At 38.0% G+C, this 14827-nt stretch overlaps 1 protein-coding gene across 1 annotated transcript in view; it reads right to left on the bottom strand.

Moving 5' to 3' along the window:
• The window catches only part of SUSD5 (sushi domain containing 5), a 102750-nt gene that overhangs the window by 47292 nt on the left and 40631 nt on the right, over nucleotides 1-14827 (bottom strand). Inside the window, exon 3 of the mRNA XM_012551297.3 lies at nucleotides 5727-5845. Coding sequence (XP_012406751.2) covers nucleotides 5727-5845 — 119 coding nt within the window. The remainder of the gene's footprint in view (nucleotides 1-5726; nucleotides 5846-14827) is intronic.

Below are 14827 nucleotides of genomic sequence, written 5' to 3'. Positions count from 1 at the left end.
AACTTGCCCATAGTCACACAGTTAGGAATTAACACAGCTTGGATTCCCTTAGATTCCAAATCCAGAGTCTTTTCCATTGCACCATTTATTTCCATTGATTTTATTTTAAAATATAAATATCAATAATAATCAATAATCAATAAAAGTGATGACAATGTAATATATAGAAGGCATCAACAGGAAAAATATATCTGAATTAGAAGCCATGAAAATGCTAAAGATGGAACCAATTGTCAACCTTCCTTTTCCTATCATTCCAGTAAAAATACATAAAATAGAATTTTTGGGGGGAGGACAACTCACACTTAAAAAATAATAATAGCTTTTATTTCTCAAAATAAATACAAAGGGGCAGCTAGTTGGTGCAGTGGATAGAGCACCAGCTCTGAAGTCAGGAGGATGTGAGCTCAAATCTGGCCTCAGATACTTGATACTTCCTAGCTGTGTGACCCTGGACAAGTTACTTAACCCCAATTACTTCAGCCAAAAAAAAAAAAATACATGCAAAGATAGTTTTCACCATTCACCCTTGCAAAAATCATGTTTCAGATTTTTTTCCCTCGTTCCCCAGTTGTCCCATCCCCTAGACAACAAGCAATCCAATGCACATTAAACATTCCATTGACTTTTACTATGATTTCATTCCAGGTCTAGAGATATATTTTGGATCATTATGGGATGCTGGCTACTCCAGTTCCCATCAGCCACAGCAAAAGAATCCCTTAGGGCAGCAGAGACTAGCAGAACTGGAGGGGACTTTGGGGAACATTTCATCAAATATTCATCTGAAAGTACTGAATAGGAAGCCTTTGCTGATCTCTCTCAAAATCTGCGCCTTCCCTTGGTGGGTTCTCTGCAGTTTATCTTGTAGGCATCCTGTTTGCATGTTGTCTCTCCCTTTGGCTTCCTCCTGGTTCTGGCTTTGGGGGCCAAGAAGAACATGTTAATGCCTCCTCCAAAGAAATAATAATAATAAATAATATAGCTAGTAATGGCTAACCTTTATGTGGAATTTCCTATGTCCAGCCACTATACTCAGCACTTTACAATGATTATCTTAATGGATCCCCACAACAATCCATGAGGTACGTGTGATTATTATTATCCCCGTTTTACAGTTAAAGAAACCGAGGCAAACAGGATCGTGTGAGTTGTCCAGGATCACACAGATAATAAGAATCTGAGACCAGATTTGACCAGGAAGACCAGACCTTCCTGACCTCAGCCCCAGCACTCTATTCACTGCATCATCCATCTGTCCCTTCAAATAACTTGGAGACAGTTCTGTTCCCCCAAAGTCTTCGCTTCCTCAGGCTAAACATCCTCAGATCATACATAAATGAAACATAACTTTTAAAAAATATTAACTACAAATTTGTTATTACACATGAAATTTATTGGAAAGCTCTCCTTCCATTCACCCTCAAGGAAAAAAAATCCTATTCAATTGGTCAGCTGTTTCTTGTTAAAGTTATTAAATAGTCTCATTGAGGGAGGTAAGAAAGCAACAGAGACTTTCAAAGAAAGTCATTTTAGCATACAGAATGAGCTGCCATTCATTTCACATTTGTATGTTTTGTAGACCCTGTTAAAGACTGTTTTCTATAAATCTGACAAGATATTATATGTATTAAGTGCCTAATAAATGCTCTTTCCTTTTTCTTTCTCTTTTTCACTCTCTCCTTTTCTTCCTACTTTCTTTATTCTCTTTCTATTCCTTCCTTCCTTCCCTCCTTCCTTCTTTCCCTCCTTCCCACCTTTCCTATCTTCCTTCCTTTCTTCCCTCCTTCCTTCCCTCCTTCCCTCTTTCCCTCCCTCCTTCCCTCTTTCCCTTCCTTCCTTCCTTCCCTCCTTCCCACTTTCCCTATCTTCCTTCCTTCCTTCCCTCCTTCCTTCCTTCCCTCCATCCCTCTTTCTCTCCCTCTTTCCCTCTCTCCTTCCCTCTTCCTTCCTTCCTTCTTTCCTTCCTTCCTTCCTTCCTTCTTCCTTCCTTCCTTCCTTCCTTCCTTCCTTCCTTCCTTCCTTCCTTCCTTCCTTCCTTCCTTCCTTCCTTCCTTCCTTCCTTCCTTTCTCCCTCCCTCCCTCCTTCCCTCTCTGTCTCTGTCTCTGTCTCTGTCTCTCTTGCAGCCCCCCCCCCTTTTTTCACTCACTTTCCGTCAGCTTATTTAGGTTGGTGGCTGATATAACCAGAGATCACTCCCCCATCTCACCATTATAGCTATCAAGGGGAAAGCCATTTTCCTGCATCTCCAAATAATCATTGACCCCAAATCTCAGTTCACGATAAAAGAAAATGAAATCTAAGACAGAACTCCACGGCAGGGGAGCTGATTAGAAAGAAGGTTATTGGGTTCTGTTTCCCCAACTCCCGGCCCTACTCTAATATGTCACTAAATTTTCTTGCGCTTTTGCTCCAAAGTCTGACTTGCATAATGACTCCAAGATCTAGGGCACCAACTCAGTACAAGCCAAAGTGCCAATGGGAGAATAGTTCCTGGCTGGCAAAGGTTACAGCCAGGCTGGCCACAGGAGCTGAGGCAGTCCTGGGTGAATCCAGGTCAGGTTAGCAGCTGGGAAGGATCAAAGAGGGGGTAAAGGGGAAGCATCTCGGGCTCACTATTATACAGCACTAGATGGTCTGCTAAGCCCATCGGCAGAGGTAACACAAGTATTATCTCCCTTATTTTAAACATTGGGAGAGTGAAGTTCAGAAAAGTGGCCCCTGGTCACACAACTAGCAACGCAGAAAGAAGATTGATGTGGTAACAGACCCATCTTCAAATTCTTGTGCCAATTATTACCACATACATGAACTGGGCCTCGGTTTATCTGTAAAATGTAGGCATTGGACTGATCTCTGAGGTCCCCTTCAGGTCTAGATCTATGATCCTAAGGGCTGGAGCTGAGACTTGGGCCCAGGGCTGATGTTCTTTCCACCATAGCTCTCAGGAAGTAGAACGTTTCCCATCAGATCCTCTCCCAGCAGAGCAAGTTGGAACAAGGAGAGGTAAAGTGACTTAATCTAACTAGGGCTGGGCTGAAAAAAAGGGGGGAAACAAGCATGTATCAAACACCTATTGGAGCACCAGCCCTGGAAGTCAGGAGGACCTGAGTTCAAATCTGGCCTCAGACACCTATCACTTCCTGGCTCAATTGCCTCAACAAAAAAAAATATCCATATCTATATCTATGTCTATATATCACCAGTATTTTGCAGATGAGGAAAATCAATTCAGGAAGGTTAAGGGATTTGCCCACAGACTGGATTTGAATCCAGCTTTCTCCTGACTATTACAGTCCAGGCAGTGTGATGTAGTAGAGAAAAGACTCTCTCTGTGGAATAATTCTCCTATTGGATAATAAAAAGACAATAAATACTACTTCCATAGGATACTAAAGAGACTACTCTATTTCTATAGGTTTGGATCAACCTGGATGCTTCACCCATACTCTGGGACGCGATATCATGTTGGAAGAGACCTCACCACATCTAATTGGCCACAGATTGGAGCATGTTCTTTCTTTGGGCATTTTTGACCTGCCACCCTGCTGCTGCGTCAGAACTACGGAGACTAGGACCCAGAGGGGCTTTATCATTCATTCATTTTCCCTTTGTTCACTCTGATCTCAGGATGATACTCTCTGGGTTCTGAATGAACAGTGTCAACCGAGTTGCAGAGTCTCTGACGATTCACACACAAAAGGGACGTGTAATGAGGGCAACATTGAGGACTTTCTCTCTAGAGGCAGGGCCCAGAATTCATACTTCACACCCCAAAGTCAAATAGACTAAAAGAAGTGACGCCTGAACCAGAGCCAGTCATAGTATTGCCTCATCCTGTATACAGTAGGCATTTAATAAATGTTTATTTAATAAATTGAACAGAATTGCAATAGGAACATCACCTCTTGTAGTAAGCACATCATAAGTGCTTCATAAATACTTGTTGCTTAATTGCTTGATTCCACTCTCTGGCTCTCTGCTTTCTGGAGAATGAAAGAGTTGGATCAGAAGATCTCCAAGATTCCTTCCACTTCTAAGTCTATGATCTTAAGTCACAAAGGCTCTCTCTACTCTCCTTCCTCTAAAGTCGCTTAGGCAATGTCACCGTCTGCTAGAGGAGTTCTGGAAATGCGAGTCTTTGAATATATCTTAATTATACTTTAATCTATGCTTTCATCTCCAGGAGCAGCACTCATTAATGTTCTCCCTGCAGCTTAATATTAATTTCATTTACCATGGCGAGAAAAGCAGGCAGGAGAATTGACAGTATTGATGATGGGGGGTCAATAGTTCCTAGTCAAGAAATCCAAGGATTCCAAAACTCTCAGTATTTCAGAGCTGGTCCTTCTACCTGTCAACCTCCACTTGTTTGATTGAGGTCACCTTATTTGGAACGGAAAAAGAAACATACTCAGCATCTGTTGAGTGCAAACACCTGAGAGTTTCTGTCATTTAAAAAAAATGAATGCACTGAATGCTGCTTGTAACCTGTAGGATATGTAAACCTTCATTGGGAGTTAATTAAATCTCAGTTCCCATTACAGATTTAATTTGCTTCAGCCCAGCTGTCGGGTGTGAAGGTGCTGGCCTGTCACAGCACCCATGTCAATCAGGTACCTCGACCAAATGACAACCTTGCACATTACCCATGTCAGAGGTGTCTGAGACGAGATATTGGTGGGAGTGAGGAGCTGGGTGTGGAGTCTGGGTCTGGACGAGGAGTGACCCGAGTGACCTTGAGATGCTCACTGAGTGCCCCTGATCTGGGCTGATTGATGGCTGAATAGGATACAAGCGGTTGCTAGGCTACCGGCTCACTGGAGAGAGACATCCTCATTCCTCTTCATCTCATTGATGTCACAGAAAATCTTTGGTTCATTCTAGGATCAAAACCAAATGCTGGGGTTTGATTACTCACTCTTGCCCATGACTTAACTGGCTGACCAAGGGCAAGTCGCCTCTGACCTTATCTGTGGAATGGGTGTGACAATAATACAACTGTCTCATTTTATAGCTCACAAGATCACAGACTATAGATCCAGAACTGGGATGTACCTCTGAGGTCACCTCATCCAATTCCTTCATTTTTCAGATAGGGAAACTGAGGTCCAGAAAGGACTGACTGAGCTAGTGATCACAATGTAGTAAATAAACAATATAGCCAATTTTTGCCTCCAAATAGTGTTATAACATATATATATATATTATATGTAATATAATGAAATATAGCATTTTAGTTTGCCAAATGTGCTAATCATTGTAATCTTGAACATTCAAACTAACTTCAGTGTTCTAGATTGACACACAAAGTTTTAGTTTTCTGTTGTTTAAAGCAACTATTATTTCTGGTGCATTTTCACATGAACATGTGTGCCGGTAAAGGAAGACTTATTTTTTACTCCCCAACTCATGACTATGTCCCCATGTTTCTGTTTCCCCTCATACCACCATACTGAAAAATCATCTTCCTTTCTTTTTGCTCAAGATACAAAAAAATGCCTAGTTACGACCCTGTCAGCAATTGATTTTTTCTGCTAAAAGGTAAGCCTTCCCTTTTGAGATACCACGTTCAACAAGTCAGGAAAATGTCCCAGCCCCACAAAAGTTTTTCTTTAAAATGCCCCCTTCTCTTTAAAGGATTGGGAGATCCTACTGGTGAGTACCTAGCTTCAGCTAAGCCCCATGAGCCTATTTGTGGTTTTTCAGCAGCTTCAGCACTAACCTTCATCCTTGACACAAAGGGCATCATATTTGTTGCCAGGAATCAGCTCACTTTCAATTTTCACATCCACAGCTTTCAGACTCTGCTGCTCCCCACTTATCTTGCCGCACACCGTTGTCCTAAAATAGAGGAACGAGACAAAGGAAAACTTCAAGTGGAACCGGAGAAAAGAGGAGCAATTACTAGTGCTTGTGGGTCACAGTGGTCACTAAACATTAAACATCAGGACACCAGCTTTCAGTTGGGCAGAGATATCACCCATAAAATACTTTGACTAAATGTACTGGAGTGGAAAAACCCATTCTGGGAGAAGAAAAAGAAAGACAGAAAAGATTAAGAAGACAATTCCTGAGCATCTTCTAGATTAATTCAAGGCTCAGAGAGTAACACATGTTGGGTTGTTGTTTTTTACACTGGCTTAAAATATGAAGGTGGAAAATTATTTCTGAATTTGCTAGAGAAGAATGCTACTTGTACCACAGTCCCTCAAAGCCAATGGGTCTCAGATTATTAACTATAAAAATCTTTCCATCCTGATCCAGGCTCTTTTCCAGGACTGCTGGGGTATGTCCTTCTTCATCTAAAAATCCAGAATTTGTTTTTAATAAGAAATCATGGGGGGAAGGAAAATGATGGAGTCTCCAGAAACTAAGTCCTAAAGGAGAGGAGTAGGAGAGAATTTAGTCAATACTACCAAAAAATCAGGGTGGTTCTAATAAGATTGATGGAGAATGTGAAGAGGGAAAATTCATATCAATTGAGAAATTAAGAATTGAGCTTGAGTTCTTCAAGGGGAAATGTTGGTCCAAAAAGGTACAAAGGACAACTCAAGAGATGATTTGGAAATGTAAGCTGTGACTGTGTGACTCCTTCTGGTTTTTTAGTCAGTCACTCAAAAATTATTGAGTGTCTACTATATACTGTTCTAGAATGCTAAGAATTAACACAGTCCTACTCTTTTTTTAATTAAAGTTTCATTTTCAAAAAATAGGCATGGATAATTTTTCAACATTGACCCTTGCAAAATCTTGTGTTTTAATTTTTCTCCCTCTTCTCCCCAACCCCTTCCCTAGATGGCAAGTAATCCAACATATGTTAAACATGGTAAAATATATGTTAATTCCAATATATGCATATATATTGTACATATTTATACAACTATCATGCTGCACAAAAAAAACCAGATCAAAAAGGAAAAAAAAATGAGAAAGAAAACAAAAAAGAAAACAAAAGTTTAAGAAGACAACAACAACAACAACAACAAACAACAAAAAGAGTGAAAATACTATGTTGTGATCCACACTCAGTTCCCACAGTTCTCTCTCTGGGTGCAGATGATTCTCTCCATCACAAGACCATTAGAATTGGACTGAATCATCTCATTGTTGAAGAGAACCATGTTCTTCAGAATTGATCATCATTTTATCTTGCTCTTGCCAGATACAATGATCTTTTTGTTCTATTCACTTCACTCAGCATCAGTTCATGTAAGTCTCTCCAAGCCTCTCTGTATTCATCCTGTTGGTCATTTCTTACAGAACAATAATATTCCATAACATTCATTTACCATAATTTACTCAGCCATTCTCCAACTGATGGGCTTCCATTCAGTTTCCAGTTTCTGGCCACTACAAAAATGGCTGCCACACAGTCCTACTCTTGAGAAGCATTTTACCCAAGCAGAAATGCATTGCATAAGCATACAGGACTGAGAATCAACTAGCAATTCAGTGGAGTGCGATGCGACTGATGGCTAACCAGGGAAACTTCCACTGAAAGATTCTGAGATAGATTAATATTAATATTAATAATATTAACAATCACATTAATACTTAAATAACAAATACGTCATTAATAATAATTAATAATAATATTAATTAATATTAATAATTAGATAGGGAATAATTAATAAACCAACTTGGCTAAAACAGAGGATGCCCATAGGGGATTAAGAAGAGGAAAAGCAGGTTGTGCCCGTAGAAGGGAATTCAGAAATCATATGGTCCAAACTCCTGATTTTATACTCAAGTAAACTCGGGTCCAGGGAGGTTAAGTCACTCACTCAAGATGACAGTTATCAGAAGTGGGATTTGAACCTATGATTTTTGACTCTTAAGCCAGTGCTCTCACCAATGAGCCATACTATTGTAGGTCTTTATATGTAATAAGGCTATTTGACATCATGGTGATAGAATGAATCATCCTTGCAAGCAGGGAGATTTCACGGGAATATATTCAAACTGTAGGTTAAGCACCATTACATTCAGACGGAAAGAGGAAATACTAGAGAACACTGAATATTTTGACGGAAAAATTGCCTTGGATTGGGTTGATTGGGAAGCCAGCCACAAAACAATAGCAATGCTATTTACAATTGATTTCTCAGAGAAAAACTATTTCAGATCAAGGAAATTGTCCAAATATGATCTTACTTTGGGACAATACAATATTTCTTCAGCGTTATAATGTCATAGTGTACTTTAATATTATAGAACAGAACTTGATGTTAGGAAAGTCTTTCCTTGACTCTATCCAAGGAATCCAGCAACTAGAGTAACAAAAATAATTTCTCCTTGAAGATCTTGCTGAGACTCGGGCTCTGGATGTTTTCTCTCTTTCTCAGTGCATACAGGTAGGTGTATTTTAGGTAAGTAATCAGATGCTGATTTAGCTCACTGTTTAGGACCTCTGCCAAAGGCAACACTGTGGACAGAAAGAAAGCTAGTCAAATTGCAATTCTAACACACCCATTAACAAGGACTACATGGAGTATTACCTTTCGTTGCTAATCATCCCGCCTAAACCTGGGCCAAGACTCTGGGACTCACTCTGATTGCCAAAGTTACTTATTCTAACATGGGCAAGCTTCCAGAAGATGGTACCTAGAATTGTTGTTTAGTCATTTTTCAGTCATGTCCAACTCTCTGTGACCCCATTTAGGATTTTTTGATTTGCCATTTCCTTCTTCAGCTTTTCTTTTTACAGATGAGGAAACTGAGACAAACAGGGCAAAATAATTTTCCCAGAGTCCCACAGCTAGTAAGTGTCTGAAGCCAAATTTGAGCTCAAGAAAATGTATCTTCCTGACTTCAGACACACTCTGTGTACTATATCCCTGGCTACCTGGGATTGGGTGAGGGATTATAAGGTATTTACCTGATTTTTCTACCAGATTCCGTTTTAACTCGTGCATTTTTTTCACATCATACTCAGCATGTCAAATACACAACAAAAGAAGGATGTTTGAGGGTAATTGGCCAGCTATCAGCTTGTTCCAATCTCCCTTTCTAGCCATTCTTCACACTTATTGTGGAACCTCCTCAGTTTTACTAGTCAGAACTGCTTTTTTCTTAAAAATAATAGTAGCTCACATTTATATAGGAAGCTAAGATTTGCATCCTTTATCTCAGTTTGGTTCTCACAACCATGTTGTGAGGACTTGCTATTATTATTCCCATTTTACAGATGAAGAAATTGAGTGATTAAGTGACATGCCCATAGTCATACAGCTAGTAAGTATCTGAGGTCAGATTTGAACTCAGATTTTCCTGACTCAAAGTCTATCCTATCAATTAGTTCACTCTGACAACATTCTCTCCAAGGCCCAACCTAAGGGATACCTCCCTTTTGTAGCTCAATCTGGGCAGCCGGAAGGGTCAAGTTTTCTTAGAATACATTGTTTGAATTTCTCCTTAGTCATCATCACAACTTCAATCTACATTATATTTACTTCTGTTAATATATATATATATATATATATATAATATTAAGTTAATATAATAATATATATTTACTTTTGTTTCTTCCTCTCATTGCTTATCCCACACCCATTCCCACCATGAAAAATGTAAGCTCCCTGAGAACAGACAATATATCAATTCATATTTTAACAGTCTGCAGTACCAAACATTAATAAATAATAAATAATATTTATAGAATTGAACTTAATTGGCTTATTTAGATGTCTATGATAAGGGAGAACCTTCCCTCTAGCTTTCCAAAAAGCTAAAGACATTTTGGGCATTACTTTTTTTAATCTATTGTCAGCTTAATGAATCCTTTATGTCAGTTGACAAACAATTGTGATACATTCATTGTTTTAAATAATGTCCTAAGCACTGGGAATACAATCTTCAACTCTACTCAAATAAGCTCCCCAATCTTCATTGTTCTTCCAGCTCCCCGAGTTTCATAAATCCTAGGTCTGACATTCTTAGTCAGTTAATTAGTAAGTGTTTATTGAGTTACAATAAACATTTAGTTTATTCTCAAACTAAAAAGTAAATCTGGAAAAAATCTATTGCTTATCTATCTCTAGAGATCACTTCATTCTGGACTTCATGGTATGATAAAACAATAAAAAAAACTGGCATTTATGCAGCCTTGTATGTTTTATGAAATGTGGGCAAAATACATTATTTCATTGGCAGTTCACAACAATCCTGCAAAGGAAGTAATGCTGGGTATTATTATCTTCATCCTACAGATGAGGAAATTAAGGTTAAGATTGGTTAAATGGATATGACTCAAAACTATATAATCCCTAAGTTCAGGGTTCTTTCTAGTACTGCACAGCCTAAATCTAAGTTAAATTCTATGGAGGAAAGATTTAAGTAACAAATAATGTACATCACCTAGATAACTTCATTCAATCAACATTTACTGAGGTACTATTGTGTTTAAAAGCCATTAGGTACTCTGGCAGATTACTCAGAGCAAAAGAGATGAGACATGAACAAAAATGGTGATGATACAATAGTGTGTGATCATTGACCAGGAGAGACAATAGGAGGTAACAGAGACCTCAGAGGTTATCTAGTATAACCTTCTCCTTTTATTGATGAGGATATTGAAACTCTGAAAAAATGCAGTTATGTTTAATGGAGGCCTGGATTTATTTATTTGTTTGTTTATTGTTATTTATTTTTTATCTTTTTTAAAGTTTTATTTTCAAAACATATGCAAGGATAATTCTTTTCAACATTGACCCTTGAAAATCTTGTGTTCCAATTTTCCCCCACCCTTCCCCCATTCTCTCCCCTAGATGGCATGTAATCCAATATATGTTAAACATGGTAAAAATATATGTTAAATCCAAAACAGGCATACATATTTATACAATTCTCTTGCTATACAAGAAAAATCAGATCAAAAAGTAAAAAAAAAAAAAAAAATGAAAACGAAAATAAAATTCAAGCAAAATACAACAAAAATACTATGTTGTAATCCACCCTCAGTTCCCACAGTCCTCTCTCTGGGTGTAGATGGCTCTCTTCCTCACAAGATCATTGGAACAAACCTGAACCACTGGATTTATTTCTAAACCAGATTAAGCAATTTGCTAAAATTTGCCTAAGTGATCTGTCATGAAAGTGCTAAGTAGCAGAAGACAGATTTCAACCAAGGGCTCTTCTAATCCAATGCTCTTTCCATGGGACCATGTTGACTCCTCCATTTGGTTGGGTAGGTTATTAAGGCTTGTGGATTGGAGTCTATAAAGCCTGGAAGAAGCAAAATTTGAATTGGGGCAAGGAAGATTTTAATGTATTGGGAATAGTAGAAGAGAGGGAGGAGCTTGAGCAAAGGTGGGAAAGAGGAAATGGAATTTAGCAGTTCAGTTAAGTCAGAGAGTTGGCCCAAGGGATAAGACAGGGCACATTCCTCCTCCCACTTCCTGTCTCTACTCTCCAACACAAGATCTATTATCTAAAAGTACAATGAGGAAATAAAAAGAACAAGTATGGTGAGCCACCATGAAAAGGCATAGTTAAGGATATTTTAAGTCCACGCACCCCACTGACCCTTGGGCATTGAATTAGATATCTGATTAAAAATACAGGACACAAGATGATCCAGGTTGGGATCCAACTGAACTTTCCCAATATTCCTCTCCAAACAACTTTAAAATTAAATCTCAAATTAAATTTTGAAGTGGCAGATCATAAAGGAGGAGAAAGGACCCACATGTGCAAAAATGTCTGTAGCAACTTTTTTTTGGTGGCAAAGAATTGGAAATTGAGTGGATGCCCATCAATTGGAGAATGGCTGAACATGTTATAGTATATGAATATGTTGGAATATTATTGTTCTATAAGAAATGATGAGCAGGTTGATTTCAGAAAAGCCTGGAAAGAGTTCATGAACTGATACTGAATGAAGTAAGCAGAACTAGCAGAACATTGTACACAGTAACAGCAAGATTGTGTGGTGATCAATTATGATAAACTTGGGTCTTCTCAGAAAATCAGTGATTTGAGGGAATTACAATAAACTTCAGATAGAAAACGCCATTCACATCCAGAGAGAGAACTATGGAGACTGAATGCATATCGAAGCACACTATTTCACCTTTTTTTCTTTTTTCTTTCATGCTTTTTCCATTTTGTTCTGATTTTTTTCTCCCAACATGACTTATATGGAAATGTTTAAAAAAAAAAGAATGCATATATATATATATATATATATATTTATATATATATATATATATAACCTAAAAATATGTGAAAAAAAATTTGGAGTGACAGAGTGAACAAAAGTTTAGAGAGAGAAATTTTTCCAGCCTACAACTTAAAAGGTCCACAGGAAAAGTCTGAAACATCAAGATGGGCCTAAGCCCAAAGTACAATAAGAGTAACAGCTATAGATCTTGGAAGTAGACAGTAGCATCCATCAGCTGCTTTGGGAGTAGGAGTTTTAGGTGTAAAAGCTTTGGGAACTTTCGGTCCAGAGATGTAGGGAGCTGGACAACAGATCAGAAAGAAAATATAGGGGATTCTTTTCTGGCACTTGATGTAACTAGCACTGAAGAGTAACTCTACTGCCTATAAATAGTTCTAGATCATAGGTCTAGGATAGGAAGGAGGGTTTCTCATTAGTCACAAGGGAGAAAAAGTCCTGGTCACAGTTCCAGGACCAAGTGGAGTTCTAGTACTTGCAGCTATAGGGGAAACAAGGATTTTTCCTTGGTAAAGATCAAAGTGCAGATCATGATAGAAGGACTACACCTCTGCCAGGATTATCTCACCTTGGAAACACTGAAAACTTGTAAAACTAATATTAACATAATGTTCAAATTCAAGAAAAAAGCTGGAAACATGATCAAATAAAAAAAGAATTTGACCCTAAAAAGCTGCTATGATAGCAGGGTAGACCAAGACATAAAAATAGAAGACAACAATGTGAAAACAGCTAAAAGCGGGGCCTCAAAGAAAAATGTTAATTGGATCCAGGCCCAGCTAGAATTCCCAAAGAATTGAAGGAAAAAATAAGCTCAAAGGTTCATAACATTTATAAAACACTTTGATCCAGACTCTGCTAAGATTGTACTCCAAAAAGACCAAAGGGGAAAAAAGATGTATATGTACAAAAATATTGATAGCAGCTCTTTTTGTGGTACCAAAGAATTGGAAATAAAGGGGATACTCATCAATTGGGGAATGCTACAAGTTGTGGCATATGATTGTAATGGAATACTATTGTGATATAAAAAATAATGCAGAGCTGTTTTCAGTTTAAAAAATGACAAGATCTACATGAATTGATGCAAAGTGAAGTGAGAAAAATCAGTAGGTCATTGTGCAGAATAAAAGTAATATTGTAATGATGATCAACTGTGAAAGACTTGGTTATTCTAATCCATACAATGACCCAAGGCAATTGCAAAGGACTAATGATGAAAAAATGCTATCTACCTTATAGAGAGAAATGGTAAACTTTGAGTGCAAACTAAAGCATATTTTCCTCACCTTTTGCTTTTTTAAAAATATGGTTAATATAAAATGTTTTTCATGATTTTGCATATATAATTGATATATTGTTTGCCTTCTCAGTGGATTCGTGAAAGCTGGGAGGGAGGTACAAAATCTGGAACTAAAAATTTAAAAAGAAAAGAAAACTTAAAATAAATAATTAAAAAAGAAAAAGAAAACCTAGCATAGGAACAAGCACAAGTATTAGGAGATTTCCTTGTAAAATGTTTGATGAAAAGAAATACCATATGTAAAGTATTTTGCAAACTTTAGAGTATTATATTAGACATTATTATGTAAACATATATGCTACATTACATGAACCACCTGCCTATTAACTTTATCATTAAAAGAATGTTTGATAGGAAAAAATACACAATAAAAAATAACATTCTAAGCAACCATCTCATGGTAGATTTAAAAACATCAAACTTGCCAGAATAATTTTTGCCAGGCTTTCCCAGACTTACCAAAATCTGGATTAAGATATAAATTATGCAATGATGATAATTAGTAAAATGGCTGTTTTAAGCAGAATTGGATTGCAAGCAGCAGCACTGGGTTGTTTCTACCAACTCCAACTATGTCATATCACTGGGCTGTTCATTTTTTCAGCTGGAAAAACACAATTTTGCTGGAGCACCCTGTTAATCCTTGCTACTGGGGTGATTGAGGCTTGTGAATCACTAGGGCCTGGGAGTTTTGAGATACAGTGGGCAAAGTTTATCAAGTGCCTTTACTAAATTCAACACCAATATGGTTACCCCTCAAAAGACTGTGTGTGTTTGTGTGTGTGTGTGTGTGTGTGTGTGTGTGTGTGGCCATGAAGCCACCCAAGGAGGGGCCAACCAAGCTAGCTCAGAAATGGAGCAGGTTAAAAGTTTTTGCGTTAATCAGAATCAGAATGGGATCATGAGTGCTTCTTATGCTTCTAGGCCCAGCACAATAGAGAGATCTAATCTTTAAAAAAAGAAAGGAAAGAGGGGGGAGGAAAAAAGGAATAGAAAAGGAGGAGAAGGAAGGAGGAGGCAGAAAAGAAGAAGAAGAAGCAGAAGAAGCAGAAGAGGAAGAACAACAACAACAACAAGAAAGTAGAAGAAGAAAAAGAAAAAAAGAGAGAGGGAGGGAGGAAGGAGAAAGAGAGAGGATGGAGAAAGGGAAAAAAAAAACTTTGGTTTTATACACACACACACACACACACACACACACATCTCTGGGGATGCATGTGCTACTGGGAATAGATATAGGCTGTGTTCTAATTAATTTTTTATTAAGGTGAATAGCTCAGATTTGCAGAGGACTGGGACTTATTGTCTCTTCCATTAAAATATAAGTTCTCTTGAGGGCAAGGGC

This window comes from Sarcophilus harrisii, chromosome 5, assembly GCF_902635505.1.
Source record: "Sarcophilus harrisii chromosome 5, mSarHar1.11, whole genome shotgun sequence".
Taxonomy (NCBI): domain Eukaryota; kingdom Metazoa; phylum Chordata; class Mammalia; order Dasyuromorphia; family Dasyuridae; genus Sarcophilus; species Sarcophilus harrisii.
Note: the sequence above shows the minus strand (reverse complement) of the source record. Positions and strands in the feature narration are given on the sequence as shown.